The 25,696-nt window shown below is 36.5% G+C and overlaps 1 protein-coding gene across 2 annotated transcripts in view; it reads left to right on the top strand.

Moving 5' to 3' along the window:
- PPEF1 (protein phosphatase with EF-hand domain 1) overlaps positions 1–25,696 on the top strand; it is a 137,807-nt gene that overhangs the window by 105,101 nt on the left and 7,010 nt on the right. For both annotated transcript variants that reach the window (XM_081278305.1, XM_081278304.1), the window contains exons 15-18: positions 1,227–1,379; positions 4,938–5,123; positions 6,516–6,658; positions 15,663–15,769. In XM_081278305.1, the coding sequence (XP_081134431.1) occupies positions 1,227–1,379; positions 4,938–5,123; positions 6,516–6,658; positions 15,663–15,769 (589 nt within the window). The remainder of the gene's footprint in view (positions 1–1,226; positions 1,380–4,937; positions 5,124–6,515; positions 6,659–15,662; positions 15,770–25,696) is intronic.

Raw genomic sequence — 25,696 nt, forward strand, 5'->3', positions numbered from 1 at the left:
GATGCCTTAGAGGAGCTAGGCAACGTTATCTCAAAATCCTAAGTGGTCTTGAAAACTGCAGAGCAGCACAGACTTAAGGAACCATGTGGCCTTGCCCTATGAGTTTATCAGAAGTGAATTGTGTTGACCTAGATTCAGAGGGCTTTCCTAGAATATTCTGGTCTACCTAAGACCTGAGGACATTTGCCTGGGAAAGACAGAAAAGGTAGGCTCTGAACTGGCTAATAATAGCTGAGATAGAAATTTCCAACAAGCTCAGTGAGACAAGGCTTTAGAATAAGATCCTTTTTTTTTTTTGAGGCAGGATCTTGCTAAGTTGCTGAGGCTGGCCTTAAACTTGGAATCCTTCTTGTCTCTCCTCCTGAGAATTAATAGGCCTGTGCTATCATATCCAGCCTCAATTTTATTTTTGAAAAGATTTCATACATACCATAATTTTTAGTAGAAACTAGGTACCTACTCCAGAGAATTGTGAGCTGTGGTCACCAGTGTAGCAGAAGTATTGATTGAAATTGCTTTGTGTTAAGGTATGGTGCTACAAAGACACAAGAATAAAATTATTATTTCAGGTTGTATAAGGGAATGCAGAGGGATTAGAATAGTTGAAATGCTATCAGAAAGACATTTTCCAAAGTAACACTGGAGTGTTGTTAGAGAACATATCAATTGCTGACAGGTCAGACTGAGAACTACAGTACATTTACGTTAAGGGCTTCCAAAGTTTTAAATCCATGTCCCATTTAGAACTTTTCTGATACAGATGTACTTTTTTTTCATTTCTCCTGCAAAATACAACAAAATGAAAAGCAGCTGTCCTTTTAATAGGTTTTTCTGAACTCCGCCAAGCTCCAGATGAAGGCTCAGAGGGGGACTAGTTTCCCCTGCACTTAACATCTTTCATTTCCTGTGATGGTGCCTTAAGAAGCTGTTTAGCACCTGCATACATACATATGTGCCTCTGGTATCCTTTAGAAACTTTAATGTGAGTCTTTCCCTGTAGCGCAGTGTCTTTAGTTGAAAAATGTGCAAACAGAATTTAACAGGCCCACTTTACAGACAACAGTGGATCAACGAGTCATAGGAGGTAGGAGAGTCAGAAAAGGTTTCTGTGTGTTTTTCATTGGGTTGAGGCACAACAATATAGACAGAATCCTAACTGTTACTGAAGTGTCTGCATGCAGCACAATAAGCAGAGTATTTCACTAAAACATGAATTTGTTTTATAGATGAGATCTGTGCTGATGCCACCAGTGTCAATAAATAGAGGCCATGCCACCGACTCTAAGAAAAGTAAAGGGGACATTACTGTTACTTCATCAGGAAAAGTCATATCAAATGGTTTCCCTTCTCAACAGTTATCAAAGCATGAATGGGAACAGGTAGGTAATTAAAGTGTTCCCAGAGTGGCAATGAAGACACCAGCATAGATGATGTTGCACCTTACAATATATAGATAAAAGTAACTTACCTTTATAAGCAAACCATATGATTCTCTCAGAATTCATCACTGCATTTTGATACTTTTATTGAGATATAACTCATATATCATATAACTTACCCATTTAGAGTATATAATTCAGTAGTTTTTAGTAAACTTACACAGTCTAATTTGAGAACATTTTTTTCAGTGAAGAAAGAAACCCCATACCTATTAGCAGTCACTCTCCATTCTCCCCTTTTCCTGCCCCCTCCCCCAACCCTAGGCAACCATTAACCTGCTTTCTGTCTTTATAGATATGCTAATTATGAACATTTTATTGTAATGGGCACATACAATATGTGATCTTTCATGTCTGGCATCTTTTACTCAGCACAATGTTCTTTAGGTTCATCCATGTTGTAGCATATGTCAGTACTTTATTTCTTTTAATTGCTGAATGATGTTCTATATGGGTAGATCATATTGCATTTATTCATTTATTGGCTCATGGACATTTGGGTTGGTTTCCATTTTTTTACTGTTATGAATAATGCCTTTATGAACATTTGCATACAACATGCAAGTTTTTATATGCACATATCTTTTCATTTCTCTTGAGTATATATATGCAGTACATACTCAATATGAATTGCTGAATGATAAGATAACTCTAAAGTTAAATATTTTGAAAAAGTTCCAAACTGTTAGCCTAAGTGGCTATACCATTTTACATTCCCATCAGCAATGAAGTTCTAATTTGTCCTCCATTCTCACCAGCACTTACTATTGCCTGTCTGCACCCCCGACTCTTTTGATGCTGGAGATTAAACCTAGGGCCTTGCACTTGTCAAGCACATGCATTACCACTGAACTACACCCTTTTGATTGTAGCCATCCTAGAGGGAGTATGGTGGAATCTCATGTGTTTTTGATTTATTTTAGATTGAGGAGATTTAAAAGGCTGAGACACAAATAGATGTTTGTCATTCTAATCATTAAAATCCATATGTCAGTGAAAGTTTCCCACTTTTTGGTTTGAAAATTATTAGTAAAAAATGTTGCAAATACTTAATCTCTCATGCAGTTACCATCCTAAGACTCCTGCATCTCAGAGGATAGGTTGTTGTTAAGAAAAGAAGAGATGGTTTCTATGGAAGAATTTATTTCACTTAAAAAGAGCCCTTAATAGCATTGTTTGTTTGTGCGCTCCAGAATTAAACCTATGTTACAACTATAGTCTAAGAAAACCTAGTCAAATGAATAATTTCTAAACAGATAAGAAATGTATAGTCCCCAGTACCCCTTATCCCCATACACAAAATGGAGATTTCATGGAATGGATTCTGATAGAGATGCTCATTTCTTAAAATTGTTATCCCTTATGATCTTGAATCAAAGAAAATAAGTTTTAGATATATCTTTCTCATTTCATTAATAACAACTGAGACCAAAATAGGTGAAGTGATTTGCCCAAGAGGACATAGATAATTACTTGAAGAGATGACTTCTTGACCAGTGCTTATTCTAGTTCGACTGAGTTCCATCATATGTAGGTTTAATTAATGTAGATTTCAACTTTCATATATGGCAAAGAGGGCAAAAAAAGAAAAATACTGTAAAAATTTATTTTTGTAAATAGTCTTTTTTACATACTATTTTATATGTATATACATAAACATAATTATTATATAGCATTATATAGATAAAACCATGTATAATGTACTTTCAGGATAATTTAAGAGGTTTTTCCAGGGATAATTTTTCTATAAATGATTCATATTCTTGTAGGAATTGAAAATTTAATCCCTTCCTAATAAAATACAACCCCTTGTGTTTTATGTTTGAGCCTTCGTTATACTGCAGGTCAAAGATGAATTAGTTGGTGTAAAAGCCAGGTATGACTCAGTTTAAAATGCAAATGCTATTTTTGTCATAAACAGCAGCATAGTAAAGGTGTTGCATTGTATTTATTTGTACTGGTTGTACCCATGTTAGAATTCAGTGAGGAGTAAGGAAACTGCTGGGTTGATTCTTTTTTGGAGTGGTTTTTATTTTGAACTCAATCAATCTTCAAAAAGCTGCAAGTGTCTGATCTGTGCCTTGTGCAGGATTTCTCTAGTTTTGACCAAATGCTGACCAGGTGGTTGTCCTGCCAGTTCTGTTCTTTCCACCTCACTGCCCTTTCCCTCATTTATTTCTAGTTTCCCTTCAATACTAAACCTGTAATGGGTACACAGTCAGATTTAGTAGAGCAACCATTTTGAGTTCTTAAGACCTGATTTGGTCCTACTAGAATAACTGCACAACTTAAAACGCATGCTTTTTCATGCTCTCAAAAGAAACATGTGGAGGTGGAAGGGCTAAAGGTATACTCAGCAGTAAAACACTTGCCCAGGATGCCCAGCACTTGAGGTCCTAGGTTCAATTACCAGCACCAGCATCAAAAACCAAAACCAAAAGAAAAAAAGAAATGTGGAAAATATAGACTTTCAGAATTATAGGATGTTAGAACTTTGAGGTACTTTACTGATCAACTGGCCCAAATGCCAGATTTAAAAGATTTTAAATGTGGGACCCAGAGAGTTTCCCTAGGGTTGTTGCTATCTTTAGTGACAAAGGTAGTTTTTATTACTGCTCTTGAAGTTCTTATAGGAGAAGTTTAAATAAAGACATGTTACACTTGTACATTGGAGCTGTAAAGAAAGAGCTTCCAAATTTTCATGAAAAATATTCTTAGAAACTTGGGTATTCTGTCCTGGGTATCATGTGACATGTGCTTGCCTCTTCTACACACTTACCCCAAAAGAAATGTTATGCTAATAAAACTATGGATTTAGGAGAATATCTGGTAGAAATAAGTCATTGAGCAAATGTATTGCTGAAATTGAGAATGTCCATATCAAGTTGGTAAAAGGGGAAGAAGATTCTTTAAGAATGTTCTTGAATGAACAGCTTTCTCTATTTGTGGGAAAGAACAAGCGCTTCCTCAGGCTGTTTGTTCAACAGGACAAAAGCTCCAGGCCCAAGTCCCAGCTGGGTGAGCTACCTAATTTCTTTGACTATATTAAGAATGCCTAATGTGTTCCTTATGGGGAACTACTTTCTTCTGTGAACATGACAATGAAACTATTTTAAAAGAAAAGAATGGACAAATGTGTTGACCCACTCCTGTAATCCCAGCAACTTTACTGCATGCCTGTAATCGCAGCAATTTAGAGGCTGAGGCAGGAGGATTGCAAGTTCAAGGCCAGCTTCAGCAACTTAGACCCTATCTCAAAATAAAAAGGCCTGGGGACAGAGCTCAGTGGTAGAGTGCCCGTGGGTTTAATCCCCAGTACTTAAGAAAAATTATTCTGGAAAGGATGCATGGAGTAGATGAGTATGAAGCAATTTTAAAGGAGGAATGGAAAAGAGCCCTTGGTATACTTTGGGTTAGTATATCTGGTAAATAAGTTGGAATCTAGAAAGACAGACTCTCACTTATAGGGAGCAGCTTAATTTGGTTTATTCTTCCAAGGTCGTTGACATTCTGTGGAGTGACCCCAGAGGAAGAAAAGGCTGTTATCCTAACACAAGTCGAGGAGGAGGCTGCTATTTTGGACCAGACGTTACCTCTAAGATTCTCAATAAATACCAGTTGAAGATGCTCATTAGGTCTCATGAATGTAAGCATGATGGGTATGAAATCTGCCATGATGGGAAGGTAAGCTAACATTGTTGGTGACATCCTCACAGACATACTTCCCCAAGAATAGAGTCTTCTCATCACAGAGTGTGTCTAACCTAGGAGCCCATAAGAAGATATCTTTCCTAGTACCAAACAAAAAGCAGACACTGGCGGGTTCATATATAGGTTGTTTGAAAGGCCCTCACTCTCCCATACCCTAAGAGATATTTGACTTATTTGCTGATCTTTATTAATCCCAGAAACAGATTAATGAAATTCTGACACATGGCACTAAGTACACACACACACACAGAGGCTTCATTCTTTACTTATTGTAATACAACTCTCCTGTACGGTTAAGAATGTACTTTTCCTCACAGAGTACATGGAAGGCAGCAGTGAATCCACTTTGTTCTCTTCCACTTTTTGCACATTCCTTGTGCAGAGTACAAAACACACTTTCCTTCAACTGGCTGAATAGGCAGTCTCCTGCTAGTAGCTCTCCATGGTTAGTTTTGCTGTAGCCATGAGAATGGAGTGTATTCTGCTTCTTCAGTGATGTTAATAAGGTTAGAAGAGGTGAGGACTGAGGAGATGATTCCCGTCCTCCTCCATTGACCTGGTTAGCCTCTTTTTCTATAGTGAAGAGCAATAAATAACAATCAATACCAAATTGTGCGGTATTTCTTCCTTTGCTTTTTCTTAACTATTAATTTATTTTAGGCTCATACTAATATTGTAAGATAAGTAAAGTGAGTATTTTTAGGACTTCTTTATAATGAAAAAATGGATAGAAAATAGCAGTGGTTTATCTGAAATGACATGCTTATCATGACAGAATTGGGCCTAAGCCAGGTTTTCTGTCACTGACAAGTATTTCTTTCCATATTCCACCATACTCCTAAGGCTTGTTCCTTCCCAAGACAGTGGTCATGGTTTCATAGTCTTGGCACTATTTCTCTGCCCTTAAAGCACTGGCTTTGTTGAGCCTTGAACCCTCTAAGTTGTCTTATTCAATGAATGAAGTTACTCAGCTCCAAGCAAAAGAAAAAGATGAGCTACTTACTAGACAAGTTTTATTTTGAATGCTCAGATATAACAAGATAAGAAAATAAGGGATTTATCCCCTTGGAAAATTAGAATTTGCAAAACCAAACACTGAAGAGGATTCTAAGATCTGGCACTAAAATTATACAAGGTCATGCACTGGAGATATTGAATGAGTGTCTAGGAGGTAGTTTTCACCGAGTGAAAACCTTTGTTTTCCTCCAGTGGACTCTTTAAGAAATCATGTCAGACTTGGATAATTTGCAGAAATTATGAACTGTGTTTAATTTTTGCTTTTTAATAATTAAGCTATTTCTGACTTTATTGAATAAACTTTTGAGAACTAATTTTATGAACCTGATTCTCTTTTTTACTAATCAGGTTATTACCATATTTTCTGCTTCTAATTATTACGAAGAAGGCAGCAATCGAGGAGCTTACATCAGACTGAGTTATGGTATGAACCCACGATTTTTCCAGTACCAAGTAACTAGTTCAACATGCATGAGCCCTCTTCACCAAAGGTGAATATATTCAGAAAATACCAAACACTGTTATTGGTGATCCAGTAGACCAGTTATAAGTGATTAAGAGCAGCCACAGAGGTGAAGGCAGTCACTTACACAGTTACTCATTGGTTTAAACAAAACGAATTAGTTCTAGATACCAAATGATGAATACACCCATATTTGATACCAAAGGAGCAATTTCCAATTCATATATCTTTTAATACGGTTAAAGCAGCCAATACCCACAAATGTAACTAAATATAAAGAAAGTCTTCACACCCACTCAGTGTTCCCTAACCTGTAGCCTTCTATGTTCCTCAAACAGCCCTGTTTGTCTTTCCCCTTCTTCTCTTCTCTACCCAGAAGTGTATATAACTAAAATGTTGAGTATTTCTTCATGTGATGACAATGACATTCATAGTTTATCTTCCTTTTCTCCCTGTAACACTATCTTTTTAGAATTTTTACATTATGAAACTAATATGTTTATTGTTAACAGATTAAAAAAGGAAGATAAAGAAAATGTTAATTATCTTCACTCTCCTTTTACTTTTCTTTTTTTAAAAATATTTTTTTAGTTGTTGATGAACTTTTATGTTCACTTATTTGTATGTGGTGCTGAAAATCGAACCCAGTGCCTCACGCATGCTAGGCAAGCGTGCTACCACTGAGCCACAACCCCAACCCCTCTCCTTTACTTTTCAATAATCCTTTTCCCCAGAAGTAATTAAAACTAACAGCCATGAATGACCTCTTTCACCTTCTTCTCCTTGCTCATACAAAAAGAGATAAGCACTTATTCACTGAATAAAATAACTGTGAGCATGTACTATGTGTCAGACACTGTTTTAGGTACAGGTTAGATACAGCAATGAATGAAATAGGCAAAAATTCCCTCAACAAATACTTATGCCAGTATGAGGAGAAAGATAGTAAACAATATATATACTTTTATATATATGGATATATATATATACACATATATATATATATACACACAATGTGTGTGTATGTGTGTGTGTGTATAAAGGTAGAATCACATAAACCCTCTATTCTACAACTGAATTTCTGCCCTTAAAGATTTCATCATGATGGGCTGGGGTTGTAGCTCAGTGGTAAACCATTTTTGCCTTGCCCATGTGAGGCTCTGGGTCCAATCCTTAGCACCACTTAAAAAATACATAAAGGTATTATGTCCATCTACAACTAAAAAACATTTTTAAAAATTTTCATCATGAACATCACTCTAAGTTAGCATATATAAATCTGATTCATTCATTTCAGTAGATGCATAATGTTCTGTAGTATGTAGTACCATAACAATAGAGTGAATAAGTCTTCAATTGATGCCCATATTGGTTACAGGATCTTAAATTTAGAAAAAATATGATATCAAACATTCCTCTATGTAAGGAACTACATTAAGCAAAACCCCCCACCCCAAAAATCCAATTTAAAAAATGGGAAAATGACCTGAATATATACTTTTCCAGAGAAGACATAGGATTTAGTCATCTTTTTTGTTGCTGTGACCAAAAGATCTGAAAAGAATAACTTGTGAGCATGTACTATGTGTCAGACAATTAGAGGAAGAAAAGTTTATTTTGGTTCACAGGGTTAGAGGTCTCAGATGGCTGACTTCATAGCTCTGGGCCCAAGCTGAGGAAGAACATTGTAGCAGAAGGGCATGGTGGAGGAAAGCAGCTTGGAATGGCAACCAGAATGCATGCAACCAGAGAGTCCTACTCACCAGGGACAAAATATAAACCCAAAAGGCATGCCCCCAGTGACCTTCTTTCAGCCACTCCCTGTCTATAGTTATCTCCCAGTTAATCTATAGCAGTGGATTAATGCACTGATTAGGTTAAGTTTCTCATAATACAATCATTTCATCTCTGAATTTTCTTGCATTGTCTCACACATGAGATTTTGGGAGGCACCTCATATCTAAACCATAACATTTCTGCCCTTGGCCCCTGAAAGTTCATGCCCATCTCATAATTCAAAATAACATTTAGCCCATTTCCAAGAGTCCCCATATATTTAGCATTGCTCAAAAGTCCAAGTCAAAACTCTTGTTTGAGGGTTGTGGCTCAGTGGTAGAGCGCTTACCTAGCATGTTTTAGGCTCTGGGTTCAATTCTCAGCACCATATACAAATAAATAAAGGTCTTGTGTCATCTAAAAATATATTTTTAAAAATCTTGTTTGAGACTCAAGACAAACTCTTAGCTGTTTTATAGCAGCTCAATTCACAATCGCTAAACTATGGAACCAACCTAGGTGCCCTTCAACAGATGGATAAAGAAATTGTGGTATATATACACAATACAATATTATTCATCCTTAAAGAAGAATGAAATTATGATGTTTGCCAGTATATGGATGGAACTGGAGAATATTATGCTAAGTGAAATAAGCCAATCACAAAGTACCAAATGTTTTCTCTGATATGTGTTTGCTAATTAATAAGGGGGGGAGGCAGAGAACAGAGGTACCTTGGATTAGACAGAGGGGAGTGAAGGGAGGGGAGGGTGTATGGGGGTAAGAATGAGAATAGAATGAATCACATATTATTACCCTCTATGCATATATGATTACACGACCTGTGCAACTCTACATCATGTACAACCAGAAGAATGAGAAGTTATACTCCATTATGTATGATGTGTCAAAATGCATTCTACTGTCATGTATAATCAATTAGGAAAAACTAAAAAATTTAAAAAGAAAACCTCTTAGCTGTGAGAGTAAAGATAAAAAAGTTACATAAACTTATATATAATGGCATAGAGTAAACATTTCCATTCCACAAAGGAGAAATAGCAGCATAGAAAGAAGGGATAGGACCAAGGCAAGACCAAAATCCAGCTGGAAACACATCCTGTAGCTCTATATCCATCATCTGAAGCATATGGCATTGTGATATTCTCTTCAAAGGGATTGTGTAGCTCTGCCCCTATGGTTTTGCTGGTGGCAGTCCACATGGCTTGTTTCTTATTGATTCTTGCAGCTTTCCTTGGCAGATGTTCCATGTTACCGGCATCTCCCAGTCTTGGGGGTCTCCACTGCAGCTTTGGCTTCCTCACATCTTCACACATTGCCCTCTCAGGGACAGCTTGTGGGAACTCTGACCCTGCTACACTTTGCCTAGTCTCCCAGGCATTTCTTTGAAATCTTAGTGGAAGCCTCCATGACCCCCTAACTACAGCATCCTGCATTCCTGTAGGACCAACACTATGGTTGGTGTTGATGCCAAGGTCTGCCACCATCTCAAGCAGTAGTCAAGCATTCTGGGATGATGGCTGCAGCAGCCTCTGAATGCCTGGGTGGCTGAGACTGTGAAACAACTTTCTAGGCCTCCCGTGTGAGCAGGGTGCTCCCATGGTCTCTTCTTGGAGGAATTTTTACTTTTACACCATTGACTCTGAGATGGGTGTGGTCTTGCCAGTTCCTGAGATACCCTCATGCCATTTTTCCAATTGTTTCTGGGTAAAGTACTTAGCAGTATCTCTTTCCTGGCTGTAATCTCTTTCACAACCACGCCTTCCTTAACCCCAGTTTTACTCACACTTTTATGGTCGAACTGTAAGTTTTTCAAATCTTTCTGCTCTGCTTTCTGTTCTTGGTTATCAAGCAAACTTGGCTAAAAGCTGCCAGCAACACCCATGCCACTGTCTCAATGCTATGCTGCCTTAAAGTTTTCTCTGCCAAATTAATTAGTTCATCACATTTAAATTTAGCCTAACAGAAACTCTCAGGACAGGAGCAAAATGTAGACAGCTTCTTTGCCATAACATAACATGAGTGGCTTCTAGTTCAATTTCCAATAGAATCTTCCTTCTCTGAAACCTCATGAGGCCAATTTTTACTGTCCATTGTCCTATCAGCATTCTTGTCTTCTGAGCTCCCAAAAGAATTGTCCATTAAGTTCCACTGAAAACGTTCTAAAGCTTTTCCAGCTTGCATCTCTAAACTTTTCAACACCTCCCTGCAACCATGCATACCAGCTTCAAAGGCTTCTGAACCACATAATCAGGTTCAGAAGCAATGACCCCATTTCTCAGTACCAATTTCTTTTCTAGTCAGTTTTTTTTTTCTAACTTCATAGCTCTGGGCCCAAGGTGAAGCAGAACATCATAGCAAAGAAGGAGAAATAGAGACACACCAGGGACAAAATATAAACCCAAAAAGCATGCCCCCAGTGACCTACTTCTTCAAATCACACCCTATCTGTGTATAGTTATGGACCTGTTAATCTATATCAGTGGATTTATGCACTGATTTAAGGCTCTCACAGTCCTATCATTGTATTGTCTCACACATGAGCTTTTGATGGACACATCACATCTAAACCATAACAACATACAAATGGTCAACAGGTACACAAAGAGGTACTCAACATCACTAATAATCAGGGAAATGCAAATCAAAACTATAATGAGATATCACCTCACACCATTAGGAGGATGCCTGTTGTCAAAAAGATGACATAAGTACATACTGTAAAGTTGACCCATTTGAACTGTACAACTCAGTGATATTTAGTATATTTACAGAGTTGCACAACCAATGCCATTGTGTAATTGCCATACTAGAAAGAAAACTTATACCCATTAGCAATCACTTCCCCATTACATCCTCCTATTATAGCTCTAGATAGCCTCTAATCTGCCACAGTCTGGCAGGGCAAAATTCAGGAGCCACTTGTCAAAAGAAACGAACTTTATTTTTAGAACACACACACCAAACCACACAGCTCTTCAGGAAAACCTTCAGAGCCCACCTGCCACCACCGGCTTCCCACAAGCCTCTCAACCTCCCCCACTCCTCCTGCTCTTGAGGCCGATTGGCTGGGTCGCATGGGTGGAGCCAAAAAAGTCCCCCAGTGAGCAGCTCCGTGGTCTGAAAGGGCGGGGAAACAACCCAATGAGCATCACCGCAGAGGAGCCAATCAGTTGGCAGCTAGAAGTTTGCTGGGGCCGCTGTTATCCAATCATCAGCTGGCAGCTGGAAGTTTGCTGGGGCCCCTTCGGCTGTGGCTCTCAACATCTCCCCCTCTCTGTTTAAACAACAAGCATGTGGCTTAGGGACCGACCGTGCCTGCCTTAGGTTGTCCAATACTACATATGGTCCTTACCTGTCGTCAGATGAGCTGACCTCAAGGCGCCAACCTCCTGTCTTAGGTTGGTACCATTGCAATTGGATCTTACCCGTCATTGACTACCGGTCCAGCATACAGCCACACCTGTGGATAGGTCTTTGTACCAGCGGGGGGGTGAGGTTCTTTGCCTCACCTCTGTTGGCCCCCAAATTTTAGCTGAACGACCATTACAAGCAGAAGGGAGGGGGATACACCAAGCCAATTGACGGCCCCTTTTGGAAAAGTTTTACCACCGATGACACCATCAGCAAAAATACCCCAACACTACCACAAGTTGCTGCACCAACAGATAGTTCACAATGCATACAAGTGATACATAGTTCAGGCAAGTTCTGCAAGCAGTTCAGTGATGGCTATTGCAGAAGCTGTAGATTGGTTTTATCTTTGTCTTCACCAGCACTGGGATGAAGATAGGAATTCTGGCAATAATGGCTGAAGAAAAAAATTATGTAACATTCCAGAAGGCACTAAAAGAAAACAATTTTCTTAACAATTTACATTATCTTGAAGAGAATTATTAAATATAATGAAAAGGAAAGGTGAAAGTAAACAAACATCTGTTAACCTCCTTTTTTGTTCACATATTAAAACAATCCTCAACAGCTGTTTACCCAATTTAAATTAAACCATTTAAATCACATGAATAAAAAAAATATTTGGATCGATTTTTTCATGAGCGCTCATCATATATGATATATGGACATACGTACATACAAACATACAACTTAAAACACAAGCATGCACACATAATATAATACATACAACACATAATAGTAAAGGCCTTATAACTTTTTACAGGCGAAATCTCCATTGCAATGTTTAAAAACTCTATAGTCAAAAAATAGAACTGATCAGCAAAACATTAACCTAGGTCTGTATGAGCTCAAAAAACAAAATAGAACTTCATGATGTGGGAAAGGGCAATAATAAAATAGATATTGAAAAAAGCATCCTGGTTCTGTGGCAGATGTAAGGATAGCCAAACTGGAGTTTTGGATATCACCTATTATGGATTTGAGCCAAATCATCTTTTTGGTCTGTAGAAATCGCTTTAGTTAATCTTTCTGGAATCCAAATCGGCTGCTGTTCTCCCTGTGGAAACATGTGAACAGACCCCCGACTCCAGACAATCACTGGGTCAGGACCTTAGTTAATCTCTTTGGAATCCAAATTGGCTGCTGTTCTCCCTGTGGAAACACACAAACAGACCCCCGATTCCAGACAATCACTGGGTCAGGACCTTTCCATTGTCCTGTTAGAATATCCTTCCAAAGTACCTTGGGCTTATATACATTATTTAGACGCTTATGCCTTTCTACAGCACTAAGCCCTGATGAATCCAAACCTTTCTTGATGGTATTTGCAGCACAAAAGTTTTTCATTTTGATGAAGTCCAACTTATTGTTTTTTAGTGTTGTATCTAAAAAGTCATTGCCTAAGCCAAAGTCATAAGGATTTATTCTTATGTTTTCTTCTAAGAATTTTATAGGTTTTAGCTTTTATATTTAGGTCTCTAATCCATTATGATTTAATTTTTATATATGGTGTGAGGTAGGGGGTCCAACTTTACTTTTATATGTGGATGACCACTTGTCCCAGCACCATTAGTTGCAAAGACTCTTCTTCCCCCATTTTGTTGTCTTGGCCCACTTGTCAAAAAGTCAATTGACCATATGAGTTGGGAGTGTGTAGCTCATTAGTAGAGTGCTTAACTATTGTATGCAAGGCCCTGAATTTGTTCCCTAGCATTAAAAAGTGGGGGGACAAAGAAAAAAATGACCATGAAAGTAAAGGTTCATTTCTGAACTTCAAATTGTATTTCACTCATCTCTGTCTAGTGTAATATGAGCACCACATTATTCTGATTATTGTAGCTTTATACAGATTGAGCATCACTAATTTGAAAAATTCTGAAAAACCTTAAATCCAGAATTTTTTGAGCACCAGTAAAATCAATTAAAATATTCCAAAATCCAAAAGTCTCTGAAATCTGAAACACTAATTCTAAGCATTTTGGATAAGGGGTACTCAATCTGTAGTAAGGTTTAAATCAGAAGTGTGAGTTGAACTTTGTACTTATTTTTAAAGATTGTTTTGGCTATTTTTTCCATGTAAATTTTAGAATCAGCTTGTCAACTTGCAAAAAATGTCAACTGGAATTTAGTAGGGAACATATTGACACCTGTAGATCAATCTGAGAGCCACTGCCATCCTAACAATATTAAGTCTTCCAATCTTATGAACATGGAATATTCTATGTGTTTAGATCTCCTTTAATTTCCTCCAACAGTGTTTTCTACTTTTCAGTGTATGAGTCTTGGATTTATTTGTTTAAATTATTTCTAAGTATTTTATTTTTTATGTTGGAATTGTTTTCTTTGTTTTTGAATCATTCATTTCTAGTACATAGACATATAAATGATTTTTTATGTAATGATCTGGTATTGTATAATCTTGATGAATTTGTTTTTTAGCAAATTCTTTGGAATTTTCTCTATACAGGATCATATTATGTTAATACAGATAGTTTCACTTCTTTTCTAATTTGAATACTTTTACTTCTTTTCCTTACCTGGTTGTCCTGGCTAGAACCTCCAGTATAATGTTGAATAAAATTGGTGAGAGTGGGTATCTTTGTATTTTTCCTGATCTTAAGTGGGATGCATTTCAGTTTTCTATCATTAAGTATGATGTTAGCTATGTATTTTTTGTAGATGACACCTATTAGGTCAGGTAAGTTCCCTTTTATACCTAGTTTGTTAGCTATTTTTATCATAAAAAGACTGATGGATTTTGTCAAATATTTTTTCTGCATCTATTGAGATTGTCAGCACCACATGTAAATAAATAAAATAAAGGTCCACTGAAAACTAAAAATAAATAAATATATATATATAGCAACATCATTCTTTGCAATCTTATCATTGATTCATTACCTAAGCAATAGAGTATAACAACTATTTACATGGAATTTACATTAAATTAGATATAAATAAAATAGAGATCATTTGACATATATGGGAGGCTTGCACAGGTTATATGCAAATAATAGATCATCTTATATAAGGGACTTGAACATCTGTGGATTTTTGTATCCATGGGAGATCCTAGAACCAATCCTCCCTGGATACCAAGGGACAACTGTATATCTTATGACAATTTTGTTCCTCTCTTTCTTCTTTATTTTAAATTTATTTTTGTAAATCATCTGAGAAGTTTGAGTCCAGATGGTTAGCTAACTATGCTAGCCCCATTTAAAAAAATTGTCTCTTTCTACTGAATTGTAATACTTCTGTTGTCATATGTTATTCTAACATATAGTTTGATATATATGAAATTTCTGTGATTTTCTACTCATATATGTCCTCTCTTATGTCAATACCTATTGTTTTGTTTTAGTAACTTAATGGTAAATTTTAGTATCTGATGTAGCCTTTTTATTTTCCTATCTCAAGCAATTGTTTATGTGAATCTTTGAAATCCAAGAGAAGATACTATTTGCAGTCCTTTTAAAATTTAACCACTGAGTTGTGGCTCAGTGGTAGAGCACTTGTCTCGCAAGTGTGATGCACTGGGTTCGATCCTAGCACCACATAAAAACAAATAAAGGCATTGAGTCTATACACAACTAAAAAACAATAAAAAAATTAACAAAATGCATGTGTGTATATATATACTTGTGTGTGTATATATGTATATATGACATGTACATACCATATAAATGCATATATTCACCATGGTATGTGTAAATTTAGGCAATTCATTTAAAAAAGAAACTAGTAAGTGGTAACAGCACATTAAAATGAAACAGAAGATAATTGTTCATGTAACTTTAATTATTGTTTTCTCAACATAGGGTACATGCTATGGAAACTAGTGCCATCAGGATATTAAAAGAGAGAATAATTTCACGAAAAACTGACCTCATGCATGCTTTCCAACTTCGAGACCACAGTCGATCAGGTAATAAAATTATATAATGCTTACCATTTCTTAACATATCATGTTACTTGTATGTGACATGTATCAGTTTTCATTTTCTTTGCTTCCTTAGGATTTCAGTTCTCTATTTTTGCTAGAATGGAATGATACAGATAAAAATTTTTAAAATCCATTATTCTCTCAAAAACAGGCATATATCTCATTTTCAGTAAGTTTCTTTTAACTAAAAATATAAAAAACAACCCTGATTTAGACTACTATTCTGGTGAAAGGAAATAGCTAATGCTGGAAGGGGCATAATTTTAATGCATTTATCAGCCTCCCAGTATGGTAAACCTTCTGGCTGCATTTCCATTCTTTTTGAACCATATGAGGGATCATGGAGCAACATTCAAGCATAAAAGGCTGGATTGTCCTGGGGCAAATGCTAATGTGGTATAGCAATCGATCCTGACATTAAACTATTGTATAGTAGAAAGGTGGAAAGGTGGAATTTGGAACTTCCACATTATGCTTGTACCTTCAAAGTGATTCTGGGTAGTTGTAAGTATGTAATGTTTCTGATTCCTGTCAAGCAAATCCATCTTTGAGGGAAGAATCCCTAATTTTATCCACTAGTATATCTAGAGATTAAGATTAGCCAATATGAGTTTACAACCAAAGATGACCAAACAAGGAAATGAGCTACCGTGAGAGTAGGCAGAAATAAACAACAATAGCTTTAGTTCCCCCAAAGATATCAGATATTGAAATTATCAAATACAGAATATAAAATATTTGAAGAAATAAAAGATGGAATCACAAACATGCATTGAAAATGATTTGAAGAAGAACCAAATAGATATGAGACATGTTAAACAGAATATTAGACACTGCTTAAGAAAGAACTAGATTAAGAGTTATGAATAGTAAAATAAGGTTTGGGGCTGGAGCTATGGCTCAGCGGTAGCGCACTTGCCTGGCATGTGTGAGACACTGGGTTCAATTCTCAGTACCACACATAAATAAATAAAATAAAGGTTTATCAACAATTAAAATAAATAAATAAATAAAGGTTTAATGTATATCTAATCAAGGTACTAAGAGGAGAGAATAGAAAGAATGTGAAATGCCTCAGACTTTTCTAGCACTGATGAAATGCTAAAGTAATAGGTAAAGAGGAACAATGATTCTCAAATAGGTATAAATAAAATTAAATTTTTACCTACATACACTTTTGAAACTACAAGGCACAAATAGCAAAGAGAAAAATCATAAAAGTCGTCAGGGAGTAAAAACATTGCAACAAAGGCATAACAGTTAAGACTCATAGACTAATCAACAGCTATAAAAGAAGCCAGTTGACAGTGGAATTGTATACACAATACATTGAAAGTTAATTTGCCAATTAAATCCATCTCAAATGTGTATGCGCCCATTAATATAGCCTCAAAAAAATATACAAAAACAGAACAAGTAGAAGTAGGAAAATCCACCATCATGGTGGGAGATTTTAATGCTCTTCTCTCAGGAACAAAAAGAAGAGACCAACACAATATTAGCAACCTTTCCCTGAAGGGAAACATACAAAGAATGCCGAACCCAACATTTCAGAATACATATTCTTGTCAAGCACAAATGGAACATTTTAAAAAATTGACCATAAACTGGCACATAAAGCAAATCTCAACAGATTGTGAAGGATTGGAAACATTATAGAATAAACTAATTCTCTGGCATAGTGAAAGCAGCTACAACTCAATAACACAATCTAGCCATAAAATCCTCTTTTGTCTTGGAAATAAGAAATGCACTTCTGAATAATCCTTGGATCAACGAAGAAATCACAGTGGAAATTAGAATAATGAAACCAAATGATAATGAAAATACAACATTTAAAACTATGGAATGCAAATTAGAGAGGTATTGATAACCTTAAATGCATATATTTTAAAAGATGAAACTGTGATTAACAAAGTGAAAAAATAGTGTTTTGAAAAAACTGGCAAAGTTGATAAAACACTAGTAAAAGAAAGAATGCATAAGGAAGAGAGTGCACATGCATAAGCACAGATAACCAATGCCAACATTGAAAAAGGTATTACTGCAGACTTTAGGAAGATCATAAGATGTATTGTAAAAACTGTAATGCCAATGAATTCAAAATTCAGACCAAATAGACACATTCCTAAAATATACATATTTACACACACACAAGTTGACACAAAAATAGAAAATCTGAGAAATCCTGTAACTATTAAATAAATTGAATCTGAAAGTTTAAAACTTTATGAAAAGAAAGCTCTGCTCTCAGTTTTATTAATCATTGCAATATACATTTAAGAAAGAAAAGAAGTCTTATAAAATCTCAGAAATGGAGGGAACACTTCCCAGATTATTTTAGGAGATCAGCATCACCTTGATATCAAAACCTAACAAGAATATTATGGAAAAGGAAAATTAAGGTCTAATCTCAATGATGCATTTAGATGAAAAAAAAAATCCTAAATGAAATATTAGCCAACCAGGTTGTTTTTCCCCCTAGGAATGCTAGGAATTCTAGGTTTTTTAAACATTCGAAAATAAATCAATGTAATTTACCACTTTAACAAATTAAAGAAGACATAATTCTCTCAAAATAAGAAAACATTTATATCACCCTAGTTTTATGATTTAAAAGAAAATTTAGAAAACTAAATAGAGGTGAACTTCCTTAATCTCACAAAGGATATCTATCAAAGCTTATAACAAACAGCATACTTGATGGAGAAAAAGTGGGAATGAAAGTAGGATGCTCTGGTAGGCTTCTGTCCACATCCTCATTCCCGAATCTTAGTATGGTACCTTATATGAAAAAAGGGACTTCAAAGTGTGATTAACTTCAGGATCTTTACCTGGGGAGATTGTCCTGCATTATCAAGTGGGCCTAATGTAATCACAGTGGTTCTTTTAAGAAGTATGTAGGAGGAGGCAAAGTCAGAAGGGAAGGTTCTATGATGATGGAACCAGATATTGAAATCCTTTGAAGATGGAAGAAAAGGCCCAAAGCCAATAAACATAGGCAACCATTAGAAGCTTGGAAGAGGCAAGGAAACAGATTCCCCCCTTCAGAGCCTTTAGAAGGAACCAGCCTTGCTGACACCTTGACTTTTGCCCAGGAAAGCTAATTCAGACATCTGACCTCCAGAACTGTAAGAGAATACCTTTGTGTTGTTTCACTACTAAATCAGTGTTAATTTGGAACAAATCTTTACTCCTCACACTTCAGATAGAGCCCTAATATCCAGAGTATACAAAGAACTCAAAAAATTAGACAATAAGATAACAAATAACCCAATCAACAAATGGGCCAAGGACCTGAACAGACACTTCTCAGAGGAGGATATACAATCAATCAATAAGTACATGAAAAAATGCTCACCATCTCTAGCAGTTAGAGAAATGCAAATCAAAACCACCCTAAGATACCATCTCACTCCAGTAAGATTGGCAGCCACTATGAAGTCAAACAACAACAAGTGCTGGAGAGGTTGTGGAGAAAAGGGTACACTTGTACATTGCTGGTGGGACTGCAAATTGGTGCGGCCAATTTGGAAAGCAGTTTGGAGATTCCTGGGAAAGATGGGAATGGAACCACCATTTGACCCTGCTATTGCCCTTCTTGGACTATTCCCTGAAGACCTTAAAAGAGCATGCTACAGGGATACTGCCACATCGATGTTCATAGCAGCACAATTCACAATTGCTAGACTGTGGAACCAACCCAGATGCCCCTCAGTAGATGAATGGATAAGAAAAATGTGGCATCTATACACAATGGAGTACTATGCAGCAATAAAAAATGACAAAATCATAGAATTTGCAGGGAAATGGATGGCACTAGAGCAGATTATGCTTAGTGAAGCTAGCCAATCCCTAAAAAACAAATACCAAATGTCTTCTTTGATATAATGAGAGCAACTATGAACAGAGCAGGGAGGAAGAGTAGGAAGAAAAGATTAACATTAAACAGAGACATGAGATGGGAGGGAAAGGGTGAGAAAAGGGAAATTGCATGGAAATGAAGGGAGACCCTCATTGCTATACAAAATTACATACAAGAGGTTGTGAGGGAATGGGAAAATAAACAAGGAGAGAAATGAATTACAGTAGATGGGGTAGAGAGAGAAGTTGGGAGGGGAGGGGAGGGGGGATAGTAGGGGATAGGAAAGGTAGCAGAATACAACAATGACCAATAGGACATTATGTAAAATTGTGGAAGTGTAACCGATGTGACTCTGCAATCTGCATTTGGGGTAAAATTGGGGGTTCATAACCCACTTCAGTCCAATGTATGAAGTATGTTATGTCAAGAGCTTTGTAATGTTGTGAACAACCAATAAAAAAATAAATAAATAAATAAATCAGTGTTAATTTGGTATTAAAGCAATAGGAAACTAATAACAGATGCCCACTATCAGGACATCTGTTAAACATTCTAGTAGGGATGCTAGCCAGTCCAATAAGGCAAATAAAAGAGATAAAATAAAACTTAAAAAGGTAGAAATAAAACTGTCGCTAAGTGTAGACAACTTAATTGAAAATACAGAAAATCCAAAGGAATACACAGAAAAACTACTGGAATTAATAAATGAATTTAGCAAGTTGTCAAACACAAAGTCAATATACAAAAATTGATTTCATTTCCATATATTAGTGTATGTATTAGAGTCTATTTAGGGTGCAGAAACCACATCAATAATTTGAACTGGGAAATTTAATATAAAGAATTATTAACTAGTAAAAGATGATTAACTATTAAAAAGGATACAAGAGAACTCTTAAAAAAATTGAAATAGCAAGTATAGAGAGGAGCTATTATCTCTAAAGCTGAGAGAGCGTATTCAAGGATAGTACATACTTAGAAGAATTCCTCAACTCCTAACCAAGGTTGAAATTAAGACCACATTGCTGAGGGAATAGCTCTGGCCCACTAGGTGGGACAGAAGTTTACTAATGGACCTCCACTCAGAGTTGGTCTCCAGCTAATTGGCTAGGACTGAAGAGGATGGAGCCCTCCCACTGTGGTGCCAGTGTAACTCACTAGAAGGGTGGATGCCACTGCATTTACAGTGCACCATTAAGATAAAATATTGCAACAGAGAGCCTGCGTTTTGGGAGCATATTTTTGCCACACTCATGTCAGAGCACTAATCTCCAGGATATATAAAGAACTCAAAAAACTTAACACCAAAAAAAAAAAAAAAAAAAAGAAACCAATCAATAAATGGGCTAAGGAGCTGAACAGACACTTCTCAGAAGAAGATATACATTTGATCAACAAACATATGAAAAAAATGTTTGTTCAACATCTCTAGTAATTATAGAAATGCAAATCAAAACTACTCTAAGATTTCATCTCACACCAGTCAGAATGGCAGTTACCAAGAATACAGACAACAATAAATGTTGACGGGGATGTTGGGGAAAAGGCACACTCATACATTATTGGTGGGACTGCAAATTGGTGCAGCCAGTCTGGAAAGCTGTATGGAGATTCCTTAGAAAACTTGGAATGGAGCCACCATCTGACCCAGCTATCCCACTCCTCGGTCTATAACCAAAGGACTTAAAATCAGCATACTATAGTAACAAGCCACATCAATGTTCATAACAGCTCAATTCATAATAGCTAAACTGTGGAAGCAACTTAGATGCCCTTCAATAGATGAATGGATAAAGAAACTATGGTGTATATATACACAATGGAATATTACTCATCAGTAAAAGATAATAAAATTATGGCATTTGCAGGTAAATGGATGGAGTTGGAGAGTTGGAGAATATCATGCTAAGCGAAGTAAGCCAATCCCCCCGCCCCAAACAAAAACAAAGGCCAAATGTTCTCTCTGATAAGTGGATACTGGTCCATAACAGGGGTAGGGTGGGGTTGGAAGGGAGTTTGGGGGGGGGGATGTGAAAAATGGAGGAACTTTCATTGGGCAAAGGGAAGGGAGAGGAGGGAGGGTGCATGGGGGCAGGAAAGATGGTAGAATGAGATGGACATCATTACCCTAGATACATGTATGAGTGCACATATGGTGTGACCCTACATTGTGTACAACCATAGAAGTGTAAAGTTGTGCTGCAGTTGTGTACGATGAATCAAAATGCTTTCTGAGGTCATATATACCTAATTTTTTTTTTACATTTTTAGAAAAATGTTTTATTTTGAAATCATTTTTTAAAAAATTTTTATTGTTGGTTGTTCAAAACATTACATAGTTCTTGACATATCATACTTCACACTTTGATTCAAGTGGGTTATGAACTCCCATTTTCACCCCGTATACAGATTGCAGCTTCACATCGGTTACACATCCACTGTTTTACATATTGCTATACTAGTGTCTGTTGTATTCTGCTGCCTTTCCTATCCTTTACTATCCCCCATCCCCTCCCCTCCCTCTTCTCTCTCTACCCTATCTACTGTAATTCATTTCTCCCCCTTATTTTTTCCCCCTTTCCCCTCACTTCCTCTTGTATGTAATTTTGTATAACCATGAGGGTCTCCTTCCATTTCCATGCAATTTCCCTTCTCTTTCCTTTTCCCTCCCACCTCTCACCCCTGTTTAATGTTAATCTTCTTCTCATGCTCTTCCTCCCAACTCTGTTCTTAGTTACTCTCCTTATATCAAAGAAGACATTTGGCATTTGTTTTTTAGGGATTGGCTAGCTTCACTTAGCATAATCTGCTCTAATGCCATCCATTTCCCTGCAAATTCTATGATTTTGTCATTTTTTAATGCAGAGTAATACTCCATTGTGTATAAATGCCACATTTTTTTTATCCATTCGTCTATTGAAGGGCATCTAGGTTGGTTCCACAGTCTTGCTATTGTGAATTGTGCTGCTATGAACATCGATGTAGCAGTGTCCCTGTAGCATGCTCTTTTTAGGTCTTTAGGGAATAGACCGAGAAGGGGAATAGCTGGGTCAAATGGTGGTTCCATTCCTAGCTTTCCAAGAAATCTCCATACTGCTTTCCAAATTGGCCGCACCAATTTGCAGTCCCACCAGCAATGTAGAAGTGTACCCTTTTCCCCACATCCTCGCCAGCACTTGTTGTTTGACTTCAGAATGGCTGCCAATCTTACTGGAGTGAGATGGTATCTTAGGGTGGTTTTGATTTGCATTTCTCTGACTGCTAGAGATGGTGAGCATTTTTTCATGTATTTGTTGATTGATTGTATGTCCTCCTCTGAGAAGCATCTGTTCAGGTCCTTGACCCATTTGTTGATTGGGTTATTCGTTTTCTTATTATTTAATTTTTTGAGTTCTTTGTGTACTCTGGATATTAGGGCTCTATCTGAAGTGTGAGGAGTAAAGATTTGTTCCCAGGATGTAGGCTCCCTATTTACCTCTCTTATTGTTTCTCTTGCTGAGAAAAAACTTTTTAGTTTGAGTAAGTCCCATTTGTTGATTCTAGTTATTAACTCTTGTGCTATGGGTGTCCTATTGAGGAATTTGGAGCCAGACCCCACAGTATGTAGATCGTAGCCAACTTTTTCTTCTATCAGATGCCGTGTCTCTGATTTGATATCAAGCTCCTTGATCCATTTTGAGTTAACTTTTGTGCATGGCGAGAGAAAGGGATTCAGTTTCATTTTGTTGCATATGGATTTCCAGTTTTCCCAGCACCATTTGTTGAAGATGCTATCCTTTCTCCATTTCATGTTTTTAGCCCCTTTATCAAATATAAGATAGTTGTAGTTTTGTGGATTCGTTTCTGTGTCCTCTATTCTGTACCATTGGTCCACCCCACTGTTTTGATACCAGTACCATGCTGTTTTTGTTACTATTGCTCTGTAGTATAGTTTGAGATCTGGTATCACTATACCGCCTGATTCACACTTCCTGCTTAGAGTTGTTTTTGCTATTCTGGGTCTTTTATTTTTCCATATGAATTTCATGATTGCTTTACCTATTTCTACAAGAAGTGCCGTTGGGATTTTGATTGGCATTGCATTAAACCTATAGAGAACTTTTGGTAATATTGCCATTTTGATGATGTTAGTTCTGCCTATCCATGAACAGGGTATATTTTTCCATCTTCTAAGATCTTCAATTTCTCTCTTTAGGGTTCTGTAGTTTTCATTGTATAAGTCTTTCACCTCTTTTGTTAGGTTGATTCCCAAGTATTTTATTTTTTTGAGGATATTGTGAATGGAGTGGTTGTCCTCATTTCCATTTCAGAGGATTTGTTGCTGATATACAGGAATACCTTTGATTTATGCGTGTTGATTTTATATCCTGCCACTTTGCTGAATTCATTTATTAGCTCTAATAGTTTCTTTGTAGACCCTTTTGGGTCTGCTAGGAATAGAATCATGTCATCTGCAAATAGTGACAATTTAAATTCTTCTTTTCCTATTTTTATGCCTTTAATTTCTTTCGTCTGTCTAATTGCTCTGGCCAGTGTTTCGAGAACTATGTTGAACAGAAGTGGTGAGAGAGGGCATCCCTGTCTTGTTCCAGATTTGAGAGGGAATGCCTTCAATTTTTCTCCATTCAGAATGATGCTAGCCTGAGGCTTAGCATAGATTGCTTTTACAATGTTGAGGTATGTTCCTGTTATCCCTAGTTTTTCTAGAGTTTTGAATATAAAGGGATGCTGTACTTTGTCGAATGCTTTTTCTGCATCTATCAAGATGATCATATGGTTCTTATCTTTAAGTCTATTGACGTGGTGAATAACATTTATTGATTTCCGTATATTGAACCAGCCTTGCATCCCAGGGATGAATCCTACTTGATCATGGTGCACAATTTTTTTTGATATGTTTTTTAATCCGATTCGCCAGAATTTTATTGAGGATTTTTGCATCTAGGTTCATTAGAGAGATTGGTCTGTAGTTTTCTTTCTTTTAAGTGTCTTTGTCTGGTTTAGGCATCAGGGTGATGTTGGCCTCGTAGAATGAATTTGGAAGTTCTCCCTCTTTTTCTATTTCCTGAAATAGCTTGAAAAGTATTGGTGTTAGTTCCTCTTTAAAGGTTTTGTAAAACTCTGCTGTATACCCATCCGGTCCTGGGCTTTTCTTAGTTGGTAGTCTTTTGATGGTTTCTTCTATTTCCTCAATTGATATTGGTCTGTTTAGGTTGTCTATATCCTTCTGACTCAATCTGGGCAGATCATATGACTTAAGAAATTTATTGATGCCTTCACTATCTTCTATTTTATTGGAGTATAAGGATTCAAAATAATTTCTGATTATCTTCTGTATTTCTGAAGTGTTTGTTGTGATATTGCCTTTTTCATCCCGTATGCTAGTAATTTGAGTTCTCTCTCTTCTTCTCTTTGTTAGCATGGCTAAGGGTCTGTCGATTTTATTTATTTTTTCAAAGAACCAACTTTTAGTTTTGTCAATGTTTTCAATTGTTTCTTTTGTTTCGATTTCATTAATTTCAGCTCTGATTCTAATTATTTCTTGCCTTCTACTTCTTTTGCTGTTGTTTTGCTCTTCTTTTTCTAGGATTTTGAAATGAAGTATGAGATCATTTATTTGTTGGTTTCTTCTTTTTTTAAGGAATGAACTCCAAGCAATGAATTTTCCTCTTAGAACTGCTTTCAATGTGTCCCATAGATTCCGATATGTTGTGTCTGTGTTTTCATTTATCTCTAAGAATTTTTTAATTTCCTCCTTGATGTCTTCTATAACCCATTGATCATTCAGTAACCTATTGTTCATTCTCCAAGTGTTGCATGATTTTTCCATCCTTCTTTTATCGTTGGTTTTCAGTTTCATTCCATTATGATCAGATAAGATGCATGGTATTATCTCTACTCCTTTATACTGGCTAAGAGTTGCCCTGTGACATAATATATGATCTATTTTTGAAAAGGATCCATGTGCTGCTGAGAAAAAAGTGTAACTGCTTGATGTTGGGTGGTATATTCTATATATGTCAATTAAGTCTAGGTTATTAATT

Source organism: Spermophilus citellus, assembly GCF_964194105.1.
Source record: "Spermophilus citellus genome assembly, chromosome: X".
NCBI lineage: Eukaryota > Metazoa > Chordata > Mammalia > Rodentia > Sciuridae > Spermophilus > Spermophilus citellus.